General features: G+C 42.0%; 1 protein-coding gene across 1 annotated transcript in view; it reads left to right on the top strand.

Moving 5' to 3' along the window:
- LOC122896959 (amine oxidase [flavin-containing] A) overlaps positions 1–16,557 on the top strand; it is a 69,565-nt gene that overhangs the window by 29,230 nt on the left and 23,778 nt on the right. Inside the window, exon 3 of the mRNA XM_044235067.1 lies at positions 1,842–1,979. Coding sequence (XP_044091002.1) covers positions 1,842–1,979 — 138 coding nt within the window. The remainder of the gene's footprint in view (positions 1–1,841; positions 1,980–16,557) is intronic.

Here is a 16,557-nt window from a genome sequence, read left to right as displayed (position 1 = left end):
AAAATGTTAGCAAAGCATATCCTGCGATAGAAAGATAATATCAGGTTGTGTTTTGCCAGGAAGACAAGTTGAATGATACTAGACAATCACTTTTCTGGAAATAACACTTAGGCAAATCGCCCCAACCCTCCTACTAAATGCAAAGAGACTGGACAAATTGCGTTGTATACACACGAATCTTCAAAGCATCAGAGAGCTAAGAATGTAGTGAAGAATCACTGCACTGTCATCAGGAAGGTTTGGCCTACTTTTCCCCTGGAAGGTGGGGAGGGGGAGGGGGAGGGGGAGTTTACTGACCACTGAAGAAGCAAGTGAGAGGCTGAGAAGGACTTGCAAAAATCATCCAAAGCTAGAGCAACTGAGGGTCAAGTCCAGAGCCCACCAGACTGTGTGCAAATGGAAGGAGGCATTGGTACAGCTCTCATGCTTTGGGTTGGCCTGTGTCCTTGGGATGAGCTGTAAGAGGACTGGAGTGTGTGTGCATTTCAGCCTGGCTTCAAATCGTATCAGGCCCAGGAAATGCAATAAAGTTATCTCATATTATAAGGGCCCCTAGGTGTTGGGCAGAAGCAGACAGAGATCCTCTCTGAGAAAGATATCCTCCTAGGATTCGAGTTAGTTTGTATTTTTTCAAATTCAATGAGTGGCACTCAGTAGAGAATAATCAGGCAAACAAGGAGGAAAGGCAACATGGATGAGAACGGATATAGACAACAAAATAGAAGCAGACCCAAAAGAAATTATTACAAAAACATGGAGGAGATGTAAGTCACCTTATTCAGTCTATTGATTAAATTACCGGGAAATGTGTTCGTAAAAAAGCTGGAGAAAATGTAGAACTGCACAAAAGAGGGGAAAGTAAATTTCGTTTTATGAAGGAAGGTTTGTATATTTATAAAATAATTTGTTAGGTCTAATATGAATCTCTTTATAGCTTTGTGAACCTTTTCCTGTGATATATTCTTCCCAGCTAGTATTTTATTTTATTTTTTATTTTTTTAAAGATTTATTTATTTGACAGAGAGAGAGAGTGCATGAACGGGGTGCGGGGGAAAGGCAAAGGAAGACTCCCTGATGCGGGGCTCGATCCTAGAACCCTGGGATCATGACCTGAGCTGAAGGCAGACACTTAACCAACTGCACCACCCAGGTGCCCCCTGCCCCCTGCTAATATTTTAAAATAAGATCAAGAGCCCATCAGTGTAGGCTGATTTAAAACTTCTGTTGGAAATCAGAGAATTAGGCCTACAGCAACAGCCCCAAAGAAAAACATACAGAAAAACCTAAATGCTTTGAAAAGGATCTAGATCAGCAGAATGTACTACAGCATTTTTTTTTAAAGATTTTATTTATTTATTTGACAGAGAGAGATCACAAGTAGGCAGAGAGGCAGGCAGAGGGAGAGAGAGGAGGAAGCAGGCTCCCCGCTGAGCAGAGAGCCCGATGTGGGACTCGATCCCAGGACCCTGAGATCATGACCTGAGCCGAAGGCAGCGGCTTAACCCACTGAGCCACCCAGGTGCCCCTACAGCATTTTTTATTTGTGATACGTGTCATTGTCGAATCGGCCTCCCCAGTAACTATACAAATGGGATTGCTTTGTGATGAGCGTCATACCGGGTTGTTCCTGATCCTGGGGCAGAGGAGAAAGGGTTGCCGTTTTCAGTTGCACTCTCTAAGAGCAAAGCAAGGCATATGTGAGTTGTAAATAATAATAATAAATAATAATAAAATAATAATAAATAATAATAATTGTTTTTGTCTTTAAATAAGACATCGAAGGTTTTTTTTTTTTCCCCAAGTTTTAACTGAAATCTTCTGGCCACTTTTTCTTTCTACAGAATGAACATGTCAATTACGTAGATGTTGGTGGGGCTTATGTGGGACCAACCCAGAACAGAATCTTACGTTTATCCAAGGAGCTGGGTCTAGAAACTTACAAAGTGAACGTAAATGAACGTCTTGTACAATATGTCAAGGTAAGTCTGAGTAAACTGAGTAGACTCAACTGACCAGTAGGAGAGCACTGTATTTGGGAAAGTATTTGTTTTTATTTTTAGTTGTTTTTTTCTCAAAGCCATTCTACCAGTAGGCTGTCAGCTCTACAGTAGTATTCTGTGTTTTCTTTTCTTTTTTCGTTTTAAAAAATCCTTGTGGACTCTGGGAATCACTGCCGGCATCAGCTTGGCTCTCCTCCACATCACCCACTGTAGCCCTTGAATTGTCCACCCTCACCCCAGTCCAACTGGAGTAGGGGTAAGAGGCTCTCAGCTTTTTTTTTTACCTCTTTACCCTTTATGGAGAGTGGGGGATGGGGAGATGAGGGGAGCAGGATTCATCTGTGGTGGAAGTGCGCGTGCGCACACACACACACACACACACACACTGCCCTGGGCAGCCCCCCAGGCACCTATGAGGCAATTCTAAGGCCCCAAGGAACACAGTAGTCTGAGGCCATTTCTTAAGACCGAACAAGTTATTCATTCTCATTCTTACCTGACGTTTATTTGCACACTTGGATAATTTCCTCTATGTCACACCTTGACTCTTGGGAAGTCTAGCTGGGTTGTGCAGTTTCGTACTGTTGAAATGAGATTATTTAAACTCTGCTGACATCCACACAGGAAACGGCAGCTGTTGCCAGTGTTACTCTTTCTTACTGAAGCCCAGCATGGAGCAGCTGCAGTCTGGAGATGTGCCTTGAGAGGTCACAAGTTCTCTGATCTGCCATGGCAGTTTACTCATTCTTTATTGTTTTATATATACATTTATGTGTTTATTGGAGAAAGTGAGAGAGCACAGCGGGGAGGGGGCAGAGGGAGAGGGAGAGACTCCTTTTATTTTGTATTAAGTTAGCCACTGTATAGTACATAATTAGTGGTAGAGTCACTTCTCAACAACCCCCCCCCACTCCCCAGGCAATCAGGCTCCACACCTGCGGGGACTTCTGAAGCTTGGGGTCGAGGGAACTTGTGAGGGTATGCACACTGATGCACAATCAGGGAAATCTGGGGAAATTCCGATAGCTGGTTTGGGATGGTTCGGGATGCTTGGGGGAAGAGTCTGGCAAAATGGAGTTCAGAAATCTAGGGAGGAATGAAGAAAGTATAAAAGTATAAAAAATGACGCAAAGTGTTGATGAACGCAGGCTTCCAGAGGCTTCATGATCACAAAGGGAAAACACCCCTTTGCTTCCCCACTTTCTCTTTTCTGCATGGGATGGTGTTTCCCTGGACTAGGCAATAACAACACTGAGAATGGTAGCATCTAACATTTGCTGAGCACATTTGCGTGTGTTAGCCTACCTAACGTATTTTCGCACTCAACTGCTAATTACCCAAACAGTCACGTCCATTCACTCACTCCCCAGTCCAACTGGGAGGCAAATGAGTTTGGTGATTGTCCTGGAACCTGAGCAGACTTGTGCTTCTAACTTCTTCCTGTTGAACATTCAGGAGCTGAGAGATTTCTATTTTCCCTGGAGGCTCACAGTAAATAACAGAGTGCTCTTTTTATGCACAAACTCCTTAGATCCACTCTGTTAGGCAGGTACAATTGTCCACATTTTACAGGGGAGAAAGCTGAGGTTCTGCAAAGGAAAGCAACTTGACAAGGCTATGGCACTATTAATGGTCTGCCTATCCCCTGAGCTCCTACTGTTCATCAATTTTAGGACTGACTTAACAAATATGCACCTATTTAAGGTATGAAACTGAACACCATTCTTTTCATCGAAAACCTAATCTCCTCTAAAGTAAAGATGGATTCTAGAAGTTCGATTAAACAGACCATCCCCTCACATACCTTAAACTGCCAAAGAACATGTGTTTTCCCCCAAGTTAGACAGCAAAGTTAAGGCAAAACTATAGTGGGTCAGTTAGAGGTTAAGTTATTTTACCTGAATGAATGCCTTTCTGCTAGGGTTCTGGTAAATCGTATCATTTCTGCAATGAGAAATATTCAGTGGGGTTGATGTTTTTATAATGACCAGGAAGTTGTAAAGCGAGGAGGCCAGATTAGGGGAGTCTTAAATTCCATGTAAGATTATTAATAAAATATACAGCAAAAAATAATTCCACTTACTTAAAAATATATCAACCCTCACTGTTCAGTCCACTTCTGGGGGAGAAGAAATGGATCTTTTCCCATCACCATAGTGCATAGGGTTAATAATGCAAATTATCTTCATGGCACTTTCTGCATTGGCTCTTGTGACAACCTGAGCTTCTATAATCTCCCACAATGCTTTCTTTTCAGTAAATACCACCAAAATGGTAGTGGGTGAATCATCAGAAGATTGACATTGTCTAGTTAAAACTAAGCCGTATTAGTTATGGTCCAGGTTGCCTTAGCTGTTAAATTTTCCAAGCATGCAGCCGTAAAGAATGGCTCAGTTATTTCTTCTGGCAGTAGATTGTAGTGCATCAAATTTTCGACGTGTTCTAGGATGATTTTTATTATTCATCAAAGAATTTTTCATAACCTTTGGTAGATCGCATTGACAGTGCAAATTTTGACACAACAGTGTGGAGTTCCAAGCCTGCACCTCTGAGCTGAACACTCTTTCCCTTCCCAGGGAGACTCCGTCTAATCGCAGAGAGTTCATGTCATTATTGGCAAATTTATTCATTAGTTCAATAAATAGTTACTGTAGAGTCTTCTCTGTACATGATACTGTTCTAGGCTGGAAATGGTAGACACATGATCAAAGTTCCTGCTTGCATGGAGCTTATCATTAGCTAACATTTCTGCCTGTATCCCTCATGGATCTTGTGAATAGAATACCTATCCTAATTCTGGTTTAGTATATCCTGATTCTTTTCTCTTCGGTTTATTTATTTATTTATTTTTAAAATAATCTCTACACCCGACCTGGGGCTTGAACTCTCAACCCCAAGATCAATCATCCCATGCTGTACCCACTGAGCCGGCCAGGCTGCCTAGTGGATCGTGATTCTTATAGAATAGGTTTTTGAACAGATTTTATGAATGTGGTGAATTTGATACAGGTCTGTTTAGGTGATTATATCTCATTTGTGAAATTAAATGAACCATGTTGTCTTTACCCTAAAAGGTGGATTTGAAGTGGCATCAGCTAGGTGTATCTAAAACACTCTTTTTATAACTTCTTTTCCTCTGGTTGGTGTAAGACAAGTAGATGGACTTGAGTGCTTCTTGGATTGATTGATCAGTTACTTGCATTAGTAAGTTAGGTGCACCATCATTATGATTATTTTATGAGTAAATTTCATGAAGTTGTGGAGACTTTTTGTTAAATTTTGCAGTGCTGAGTCTTAGAGAAGGAGGAAGAAATGCTTGATTTCTTTTTTTTTCTTCTTTTAATTAATTTATTAGAGAGAGTGTGTGTGTGTGTGTGCACAGGTAGGCAGAAGGAGAGGGAGAAGCAGGCTCCCGGCTGAGCAGGGAGCCTGATGTGGGGCTTGATCCCAGGACCCAGATATCATGACCTCAGCCAAAGGCAGACACTTTGACTGAGCCACTCAGGTGCTCCTGTTTTTTTTTTCTTTTCTTTTAATGGGTTCTTCCAGACATTCACAGTGCAGGTACGCTGTAGAGAGGGAGAACACTGCCTCGAGAGATGAAGCAAGGCATTTGGCAGGCGCCGCTCTGAAGGAGAAATTGACACATTTATGCTTTCCCACTTTCTCCCTAAATAAAAATGGAAACTCTAAATATATACCACACATTTCTTTTTAGAGAATGGTGTGATAAAAATTTATTTAAAACAACGTAGGCTTTCCTGATAGTAACAACTCACCAAGCAAGTTTTCTAGTATGGGTTCTGTTCTTCCCACAGCTGTTTACTTGAGGTTTCTATGCCAACGACTGAAATCAAAGGCTTTTCAGAATGTGTGTGCTCTGGAATATTAAGTAAAAATTACTTTGTTGTTGCAAAGAGGTGAACTCTGTTTTAACCAGGAGGCCATGTTGAAAGCAGGGGATTTATTTTTTCTTAGTTTGTCTAAATGCTTGCCAGAAATAACTGTATCTTTGAACCCTTGCTTTATAATAGAGTGTTTCTCTAGGATTAGGGACATATATTTTTAAACTGCTTTCAACACCTTTCCGTATCAACTCACAGAAGGTATATCTTTTATGTTCAAATAAAGTTATGCTTTCACTTTCAAGTCTCAGTAGGAAAGGCAAGGAACCAAAGGCTCTTGTAGGGGTATTGCTTGTTGTGTCTTTGTCTCCTTTCTTTTAATCACTAATATCCATCCCTCCTCACTCCATGCACAGGTGTTGCCTTCCATCTGTAATGTGTTGCCTCATGTGAGTTGCCTAGTGATCCTATGAGGTAGTAAGAATCCCCTCCATCTTACAGATGAGAAAACTGAGGCTCAGACAGCATAGGCACCACAGTCGGGCTTTCCATGTCTTGAGCCCAGAGTTCTGTGGGTTATGTCACATCGTTCCTTATTCAACAGGCAGAAGGTCAACTTATAAATCTCGGTAAGAGACAGCTGTGAGGTATGACAAAAATCACCTTACCCCAAAGGGTTCTGAACTCCTGACATGCTACTCAGGCAGTAGGGGCTCCTGGGGACCTGGCCTCCTGTGGACACAGGCACTGGGAGACATATGTGGTTCCATTTACCAGGGTGGCTGCTTCTCTTGCATCCTGAGCCATAAATCTGGAGCCTCTTGGGCCTTCAGTAAGCACCTGACTCCCAAGGAACCCCCAGAGAACCCCAGTTAGGCTCAGCAGGCTAAAGACTACAGATGGTTTCTATTACACTATTAGACTACTAAGTCTAGAGGTCTAGGACATGCTTTGGAATTGTTGGGTATATATTCGTTTTGTTAAGTGATTTATGTGAACTCATTAGTCAAAGTATGATCTAGATAAGAGTACCTTATTTTATGCCATTGTATCCTCCCTGGCTTAAAGAGAAAAAAAAAAGATTAAAAAGAAAAGAATAAAATAGACTGGGTGGCCTAGTTGGTTGAGCATCTGACTCTTGATTTCGGCTCAAGGCATGATCTCATAGGTCATGGGATCCAGCCCCACCTTGGGCTCTGTACCCAGTGGGGAGTCTGCTTGAAGATATTCTGTTTCCTTCTCCCTCTGTCCTTCTCCGCCCTCTAAAAATAAATGAGACTTTAAAAAAAAGGAAAGAAATTTAAAATAATTTGTATATTATTTTATTATTTATTATGTATATTATTTCAGGGTAATTATTTAGGGTAGAGATAAAAAATTGGGTAAGAAGAGGCACATGGTAAATGGGCAGGTGCTCATGATAAGAAATTCTGTTTGATCATAGAAATGAAGTAACATAAGAAGGATGATTTGCTTTCTTCTCTAAATTATAGTTATACCTGGGTCTTTAAAAGCAGAGAGACTAAATATGTTCATCTGTCAAGTATTTAGTACAAAGATACATGGACGTCGCTTGTTAAAAATAGTTTTTAGTAACTTCCATTCTTTTCCACCCTCCATTTTAAAAACTTCATTTCTTTCTCTTTTTTTTCATTTATTTCTTATGTTGACAGGAAAGTGTAATGACAGAAATTACTCTTAAAGCCTTGTACTGTTTAGAAAACTAGGTCAGCATTAACCATTTTCTCTCAAAGCCTCCTTTCTTTTTCCTATAAACTTTCAGGGAGAAATCTCCCATTTAGTTTGTAGAGCACAAAACTTCTACTTGGTTGAAGTGACAGCCCAATAAATAGAAAAGTCAAGTGAATTGTTAAATTTTTTCCCTTCCTTTTTTTTTTCTTTTTTTAAAAAAAAATTGTGGAAGCGCCTTGGTAGCTCATTTGGTTAAACGTCTCTTTGGTTAAATGACTCTTAATTTTGGCTCAGGTCATGATCTTGGGGTCATGGGATTGAGCCCTGCCTCGTGTACCACGCGGAGCATAGAGCCTGCTAAAGATTCTCTCTCTCCTTTTCCCTCTGTCCCTCCCCACCCCACGTGGATGTGCGCTTGCATGCTCTCTCTCTCTCAAAAAAAAATTGTGGTAAGATACACATAACAAAAGTTTATCTTCTTAACCATTAGGTGTACAATTTAGTGACATCAGGTGCATTCACATGATTGTGCACCCATCATCCATTCACAAAACTCTTTTCATCTTCTTGTTACTCAACTCTTTTCATACTTCCTATTATCATTTTTAATCAGGCCAGTTCATTACGGCAGTCCTTATCTCATCTTTCACTGAGAAGTGGTCTAGAGTTGGCCTCTGTGACTCAGTGAACTGGCTTTCGGTGGCAGCGCAGAAAGGGGATTCAGTCAGACACGAAGGATTTCTCTAAGGCTGTGGAACTTTGCAGTCTTCTCCTTTAGTGGGGGCCTTGGCATTGTGGTTAATGGCAAAAAGAACCTTGTCAGTGGAATGAAGCGTCGCATAAGGAGCTTTCTTAACAGAAATTGCTCTCATCTCCATGATAACCCAACTGCTAGAGATTTTGAGCTTTCAGGTTAAATGTTGCTAGTTTGAGGTCAAAAACTCCTTTTTTCCTCCCCCTACTTTCTTCATCCCTATTTTTGCTTCCTCCCTGCTTTCCCCTCTGCAGGCCCTACTTTACCCAAGAACACACACCCACTATCGTAGCCCAGAGTTAATCATTGGTCCTGAAATTTCTAACTTTTGTAAAGTAGTCTTCTAACAGCTGAAACTGAAACACCATTGAATGTCCTTATAAACCCCATAGCTGATGCATTCTGCGCACTTCCTGAAGAAGGGAAGTTCCCGTGTCCCATGAGCACATGCTAACCCAACCAGAAGGTCTTTGCAGTCATTGCCCTGTCCTGCCATTTAATGGGATTGATGCTGCCATAGGTAGCCCTCTATTGCAGGCCTGGACTCTAAGCTTTTTCACTTCTGTGTTAAGCTCATTTGAACAAATACCCTTTGAAAACCAAGTGGACCACAGAGTTTCAGTAAGTGAGTTTTAGTAAGCAGTTTTCCTTACTTTCAAGATGGGAGAAAGTTGTAAGAATGCAAGTGTTTGGTTCAAGGTCCTACAGAAGAGAGTGAGAGAGAAAGACAGACAGATGTGAAAGTGTAGTTGATAACTAACCTTAGCAAACACAGACCTTGAAACTGAAGAGACAAATAACGATCCTAATGTGGAGACCTTCTATTTGAACAGCCCAGTACTGTCTTCATAACACTTCATTTTGTTGTTTGCTTTGTGTTGGGGTCTCATGCAACCAGAAGAAGAAAATTCTAGGTGGAATGACAGAAAATGTGAATGTTAATTGTAGTTAAATGCAATGAACACTTTGATCCCCAAAACTGTGGAAATGAGTCCTTTCCATTTAAAGGACTTTTCTCCTGTCAGGTTTTTCAAACAGAGGGATCAGTTCCTGAACTACTAGTCCATTTCCTTTCATTCTCACAGTGTTTCTGTAATTTGTCAGACTCAAGTGATATACTGGGAACCTCAGGCTGAGATTTAATTTTGTGTGTTTGCCAAAGTATCCAGTGGCCTAGTTTCCACAGCCATCTCCAGCAGATAAATGTCTCTGAAAAAAACCTCAGGCTTCAGAGCCAATGGGAAGAAATCACCACTGGCCCATATTTGCTGCCCAGCAGGGGTCATAAAAGATGCCTCCAAGGTGCAGATGTGGGCACCGTCGCTAATCTACATAATTATATGGGCCAAAGAAGTCCTGAGTATCTGTGTCTCTTCCCAGTTGGTAGACTTAAAAAAAAAAACAAAGTCCTTCTCTGATGGTCACATGTGGGGAAGATGGTGCTAAGGATCTAATGGCTCCTAGTCTCCTCTCCCTCCCACGTCTGCACCATCATGATCACGGGAGCCATCGCCGAAGTAACTCCACGCAGATCCAACCCCATCCACTGGGATACACAAGGTGAATGCACTTGGTTAACAGCCAGTCTGGCAAGAAGCTCCACTTTACCCTTGACCCTCTCTACCTGCTCTGACGTACTTTCTCTCTGTCCTGCCCGGTTCCCAGGGGCAGAGAGTCCCAGGCTCAAGACTCAGCACAGAGCTCTTGCAATTTCAGCTAGATGCACAAGTGATTTCATTTTATTTTTCCTATTGACTCAGTGTTGTGGGATGACGTGCGTTCTTGTTCAGGAGATGTCCGCAGGAGACTGTATTCCCATGAGGAGCATTTGGAAAATAAATCCGCTGATTATCAGGGCTCCTCTTTCTAGCCCCTCTTCTCCCGTGTCCCCTCGGACCCCTGAGAGTGCCAGCCAGAAGAGGAAGAAAGCATGTCTAAAGGAGTATTTTCTAATCAACATTAATCCCAGCAACGCTTTGCTAGAGAGGGAGTTTCTTGGTCGTATACATGTGAGAATGCTCCATGTTCCGTCCCTATCATTGAGTGCCAAGATGTTTGTTTGCAAATTAGGGGTCCTATGAGGATAAGCAGAAATTTTTTTTTAATTAAAAAGAGAAGCTTTATAAACAATAAAAAATTAAAAAAAAAAAGAAAAGCTGTTTAACTATAAGCCAGAATTTCCCAGATTCATCACCATGGAACCCATTTTTACATAGCATCCAGAAAGATCAGAGTGAGAAAGGCTCACATAGGAAATGGTTTTTGAGATTTTCATCTTTTTCTCTTCCCTTCAATACCTTACACATAGGGAGTCCTAGTAAATCTGTTGGTAATATTGACTTCAGCTCTTTTAGAAAAGGTGTGTTTGTGGAGTTGATCATTAAAAACCAGTGCTAAATTGGCATTCATTAGAAGATCTTGTCTGAGGTGGGAAAAGAGGGAGTTGTTTGTGTAGAAAGAGGGAAAAGCTGGACTATTTCTGGAGCCTGGTAGAGCTAGATGTGAGATCAGATGGGCTAAACATGCAAGAATTGTATTCCACCCACTTTTTAAAAGACTTTAATTATCCATTTGAGAGCGGGAAAGCAAGAGTAAAAGAGAGCACAAACAGGGGGAGGGGCAGGAGGAGAGGGAGAAGCCGACCCCTGCTGAGCAGGGAGCCCGACTTGGGGCTTGATCCCAGGACCCTGAGATCGTGACTGAGCCAAAGGCAGACGCTTAACCGGCTGAGCCACCCAGGCGCCCCTGTATTTATTTATCCCTTCAATTCCTCCATTTAACGAGCATTTCTTGAAACCTTGGTATATACAAGGCAGGGTAGGAGATATAAACAAGTGTGAGACATCGCCCTTCTTGGGTGTGTTGAAACTAGTCGGGAAAGTTCTTACATAAATCAGTTTAATGGTACAAAAAATAGTGAGGTGCCATGGGCAACAAAGTGCTTTAGTCTGCCAGAGGAAACAGAAGTCATTTCCACCTTCCGCTACTAGATAGGATCTTTGGGACCATGTTTGTCTCAGAGCTGTATTTACTCATGCTGACAACCTCCAGACACAGAAAGCACATCCTAATAGACTCCCAATGGAGGATCCAGCTCAGGGGCACTGCGAGTCCCATCTTCCTGACATGGAGACTGAGGTCTGGGGTCGGGGCACAGGAGGGACTAAGCCAAGGGCGTGGAGTCATGAACTCTCCTGCCTCTGCCAAGGCACCAGCTGGGATTAATTATACGTATACACACACATATACATACCCACATATATGTCAAAAATCTAATACATATGAATAATAATAATAATAATACATGTGAACCTCTGAATATCTTCAAAGATGTAGTGAGCTTGCTAAATTCATCAAATTTATTATCCTGTGATGCATCTCACTTAATGATGATCACAGGATTTTAATTTGAAGCAATGAAAACCAAGAGAAACAGACGTGAAATCCAGGCATAGTGATATGGAAGATGTAAGGAATAAGAATAAAGCAAGTAAACAATTTTCCTAAAAAGACTATTTATCTATGTACTTATTTATTTATTTGAGAGAGAAAGAGATCGCGACAGAGCCTGATTTGACTTTGGCCATCACCCCTGATTAGGGAAATGCAAGTCAGAACTACAGTGAGGTACCGCTTTGGCCCCGCCAGGCTAGCTAGAATCAGAAAGTCAGTAACAAGTGTTGGTGAAGAAGTGGAGCCTTTGGAACCCTCATACGTCACTGGTGGGAAAGTAAAATGGTGCAGCTGCTTTGCAAGACAGTGCAGATGCTTTGGAAGATAGCAAAATGGGGTGGGGGGAGGGGGGAGAGTGACCATTAATGACTAAGGATTCCTTCTTCTGGTGACAAAAATGTTCTAAAGTTAGATGCCATAACGGATGCCCAGCTCTGCGAATATACCAAAACCCCATTGAATTATATACTTTAAATGGGTGGATTATTGAGGATGTGAATTTTTTTTAAAGATTTTATTTATTTATTGGAGCAAGAGTGAGCACGAGCTTGGGGGAGGCAGGCAGAGGGGGAGGGAGAAGCAGGCTCCCCACTGAGCAAAAAGCCTGATGCAGGGCTTAGTCCCAGGACCCTGGGATCATGACCCAAGCCACCCAGGCGCCCCTCAAGTATGTGAACTATGTCTTAATAAAGCTGTTCTGGAAAAGCAGCCACTCATCCTCATAGTGTAACATTTTCATCTTTTTTCCTAACTGCCTGTTTCTCCAGAGTTAATGGCATTCGTGAAAGAGGAAAAAGCTCTGTCAATTATCTTTACTTAACCAAGAGCCTCCAGAAGAGGTCATATTGTTGCTATCTTAGTTGTTCTGTTTTTGTTTTTTAGATTTTATTTATTTGTGAGAAAGTAAGAGTTAGAACAAGTGCTCACACAAATAGGGGAAGCGGCCGGCAGAGGGAAAAGCAGACTCCACCACTGAGCGGGAGCAGGATGCGGGGCTCGATCCCAGGACTGTGGGATCATGACCTGAGCCGAAGGCAGATGCTTAGCCGGCTGAGCCACCCAGGCATCGCTTAATTGCTTTGTTTGTAATTTCTGTATAGAACTGGAGTCCCTTGGGAAAGGCAGCATAGCTTCATTTGAAACCTTTCGTTCTTAATTCTGTGGCATCATCTGTACCTGAGCTTTTCAGTTGTCTTATTCCACAAGACGGGACCGCACAACTCATGGGTTGCCACACGGCCTCGTAGCCGTTCCAAGTCCTGAGAGAGAGAGACTGAGAATAAGATGAAGTATCAGGTTATGAGCAAACACCCGGGAATGTGATGCCTGCCCTTGAAAGTTGTGTGAGAAGTTACACGTCATGGTTTGGAAGTTCTCTTCAACATCGAGGGAGAAGAGGCTCGAAAGATGTACACTGTAACACTGTGCAGATCGAAGGACAAACCCAGACATTGGCTGAGTTCTGCGGGGAAATGGGGGGCGGAAAAGGCTGAGGATCAGACGGTCAGGAGGCAGTGGATGGAGGATGGGAGGGTTTTACAAAGAAGGATGGACACTAGTTGGAGACTTGAAACAAGCAGCTCAGTACCATGGGATAGATGTTTCCATATTAGGATGGCTTGTTTTTGGTCGAGTAGAATGATGTAGGTTTGAAGAGAGCTTGGCTAACCTGCATTTGGAAAGAGGAAGAAAACGATTTTTTTTTTTTAACTATGAGGACAACACAGTACTGCCATCCTATTTAATGCCTTTTTAGATGATTTCTTTAGTTAAAGCATTATTAAATACTGTAGAAGAGAAACCATCCAAAGATGTCTTTTATAGGCTTGTCAAAACAGTGGGACAAGGAGAATGTCAAGGAATTCATTGGAGTTGGGCAGACTTGTTCTTCAACCAGTCTAGTACATAGCTGTTTATTTTCAAGATAATTAAAAAAAACTGCTTGGAAGCCTTCCTCAGGGGCCTGTGATGTTCTTTAATAACACCCACTTCCTTTTGTTTAACTAAAACCTAAAAGTACAAAGAACCGAAACTCTCCAACACGCCAATCACTAAATGTTACTCGCTTACTCTAAACTTGGTTTATTTTGTAAGACCAACAATAAAGAATGATGTGGGGGACGCCTGGGTGGCTCAGTTGGTTGGACGACTGCCTTCGGCTCAGGGCGTGATCCTGGAGTCCCGGGATCGAGTCCCACATCAGGCTCCCAGCTCCATGGGGAGTCTGCTTCGCTCTCTGACCTTCTCCTCGCTCATGCTCTCTCTCACTGTCTCTCTCTCTCAAATAAATAAATTAAAAAAAAAATCTTTAAAAAAAAAAAAAAGAATGATGTGGGAGTCGTAAATCGCCATCTCCTAGCAATAGTCTCTTCTTATTAGGAACATCGGTACATTAAGGATGTGGTTTCTCAAAGGGATTTAAGTATTTGGGGCACAGTTCCAGGGACATTGTGTTCTGCTTGACCTCAACTAGGAGACACTGCGCTTTGGAGATTAAAGGCCACTTTGGAAGGGTTGGAAGGCTCCAGAGTATAGGTACAAAACGAACTTGACCTTTACTCAAGATTTTTTTTTCCTTTTATTTTCCAAGAGCAGTAACCACTTAGAAATATTTAGAAGTATTTGGAAATACTGAGAAAGTACCAGCGCCTTTGGGAGAAAACGGTACAGTCACATTTACGAGCTTGAGAAGGTCCGGTTGGCAAGCTGTTCTTACTCCATCAAGAGACAGCTCCAGGCCCTACCACTGCACTGCTTTAGGGATTCCAAGGAGCAGAAAGTTGTCTTGAGTTGTCTAGTTTAGAAGCAGGCCGTGGAGGAAATAAGCCTTTCAGGGGTTTCAGAGAAAGGAAGAGGTAACGTGTAGGAGTTTATTCCCACATATATGCGTTTCTTTAGCAAACAGGTTTTCTTTTCTTTTTTTTTAAAGAATTATTTATTCATTTTAGAGAGAGAGAGCATGAGCAGGAGGGGCAGAGGGAGAGAGAATCTCAAGCAGACCCCATGCCAAGTGCAGAGCTCGATTTGATTTGATCTCACAATCCTGAGATCACAACTTGAGCTGAAACCAAGTGACAGACATTTAACCGACTGCACCACCCAGATGTCCCACTGTTAGGTTTTCTATGGAATAAGAGCAGAGAAGCCAGTCATGAAGAGTGAAACTAATTAGTCAAATCCCTTTTTCAACTTGGTGCCTCTGTCAATAGGGTAGAAATTAATGTTGTAGTTGGCTGGCGGCCGGCCTTTATGGTCTTCTTTTAGTGTTTCCGTGGCTCCCGTTTCTAAAAAGATTGCCAGACTGGACTCTCCTCTCTCCTTGGATTCTTTACTTCTCCTGCCACCTCTTTTTTTTTTTTTTAAAGATTTTATTTATTTATTTGACAGAGATCACAAGCAGGCAGAGAGGCAGGCAGAGAGAGAGAGGAGGAAGCAGGCTCCCTGCTGAGCAGAGAGCCCGGAGCGGGGCTCAATCCCAGGATGCTGGGATCATGACCTGAGCCGAAGGCAGAGGCTTTAACCCACTGAGCCACCCAGGTGCCTCCCCCCCTTTTTTTTTTAATCAAGGCTCAGATCATGGGGCCTTTAGGCCGTGTGTGAAATGAGACTCTGGTTAGCATCATCCTGAGAAGAACTTTATTAGGAATGTGGGACACATTTTGTTGAATTATAGTTATACTTATCTTAATGTCCCCAGATGATTGAGCATGTTTGTTTTTATAAAAAAATGTATTTCTTTTCAAAGCAAAGATCAGTTTTTTATGAGACTAATCCTTGAGTATAAATACATTTTACAGAGGAAAATGTAGATTTCCCCCGATTTTAACTAAGGAAAGAACTGTAATGACAACCACTGTTCTGAAGGCTGCCCATGAGCTGTTAACCGTCAGCCTCCTCTCTGTAGCTAGCATAGCATTCTGGGTAAAATGTCTGCCTATTTTTCTCCAGCCGTGCTTCCTCATTTCCCAGGGTTGATGCTGTTTCCTCAACAGCCAGCTTATACCCCAGAGCTTCTTTGTCTCCATTTTTATTCCTTAGAAACATAAAAGATGGTGTGGGAAATTTCTAAGTTTTCACATTTCCAAACACTCCCTCATCCAGTTGGGAGGGTTAATATGTCTCTAGAACAGACCTATCCCCACATTCCGTCAACCCTATAGGAAGGCCAGAAAGCTTAATGTTTATGAGCAAAGGCTTTGGGAACAGGAAATTTCCATTCTACTGTTTTCCAGCTAATATCCCTGGGCTTTAGTTTCCTCATTTATAAGATGGAAATATTAATAGTGCTTGCCTCCACAGGGTTGGGGTGAGATAATGCATATGAAGAGCTTGGCCAGGGCCAGGCATGGAGAAAGATCTCAATAAATGTTAGTAATAATGGTGGCGATAGTGGTGGTGATGATAAAGGTTTGGAGTCTTGGAGAGTTGTGTTGCAGCATTACAAACATGGCATTTTTTCAGATAAGAAATCAGATCACATAATCTGCCAGGGTTATTTGAATTTGCTACCGTGGCAGGCAAAATTACTTGTCACTTAATGGCTGCCGTGTATCGTTACTCAGTTGAAGAGTGCGTGTGTGCATGCATGCGTGTGTAAGTGTGTGCACATGAATGCAAATGCTCTTGGGTCTTGTGTCCCTGTCTTGATGGTTAGGAGTTTTGCTTTAGTTCCCCTCCCCCCACCTTCTTAATTCAAAACAGTTCTTAATACTGTGCAATACGCACAGTAGGCTTTCTGCGAGTATTATGTTTTTCTTTGATTAAAAAATACAAATCTCAAGCAAAATTGAATTAGTAGAAAATATTTAAATCT

The sequence above is a fragment of the Neovison vison genome, chromosome X, assembly GCF_020171115.1.
Source record: "Neovison vison isolate M4711 chromosome X, ASM_NN_V1, whole genome shotgun sequence".
In the NCBI taxonomy this organism is placed as follows: domain Eukaryota; kingdom Metazoa; phylum Chordata; class Mammalia; order Carnivora; family Mustelidae; genus Neogale; species Neogale vison.
This window is presented reverse-complemented; position numbering and strand designations above follow the sequence as displayed.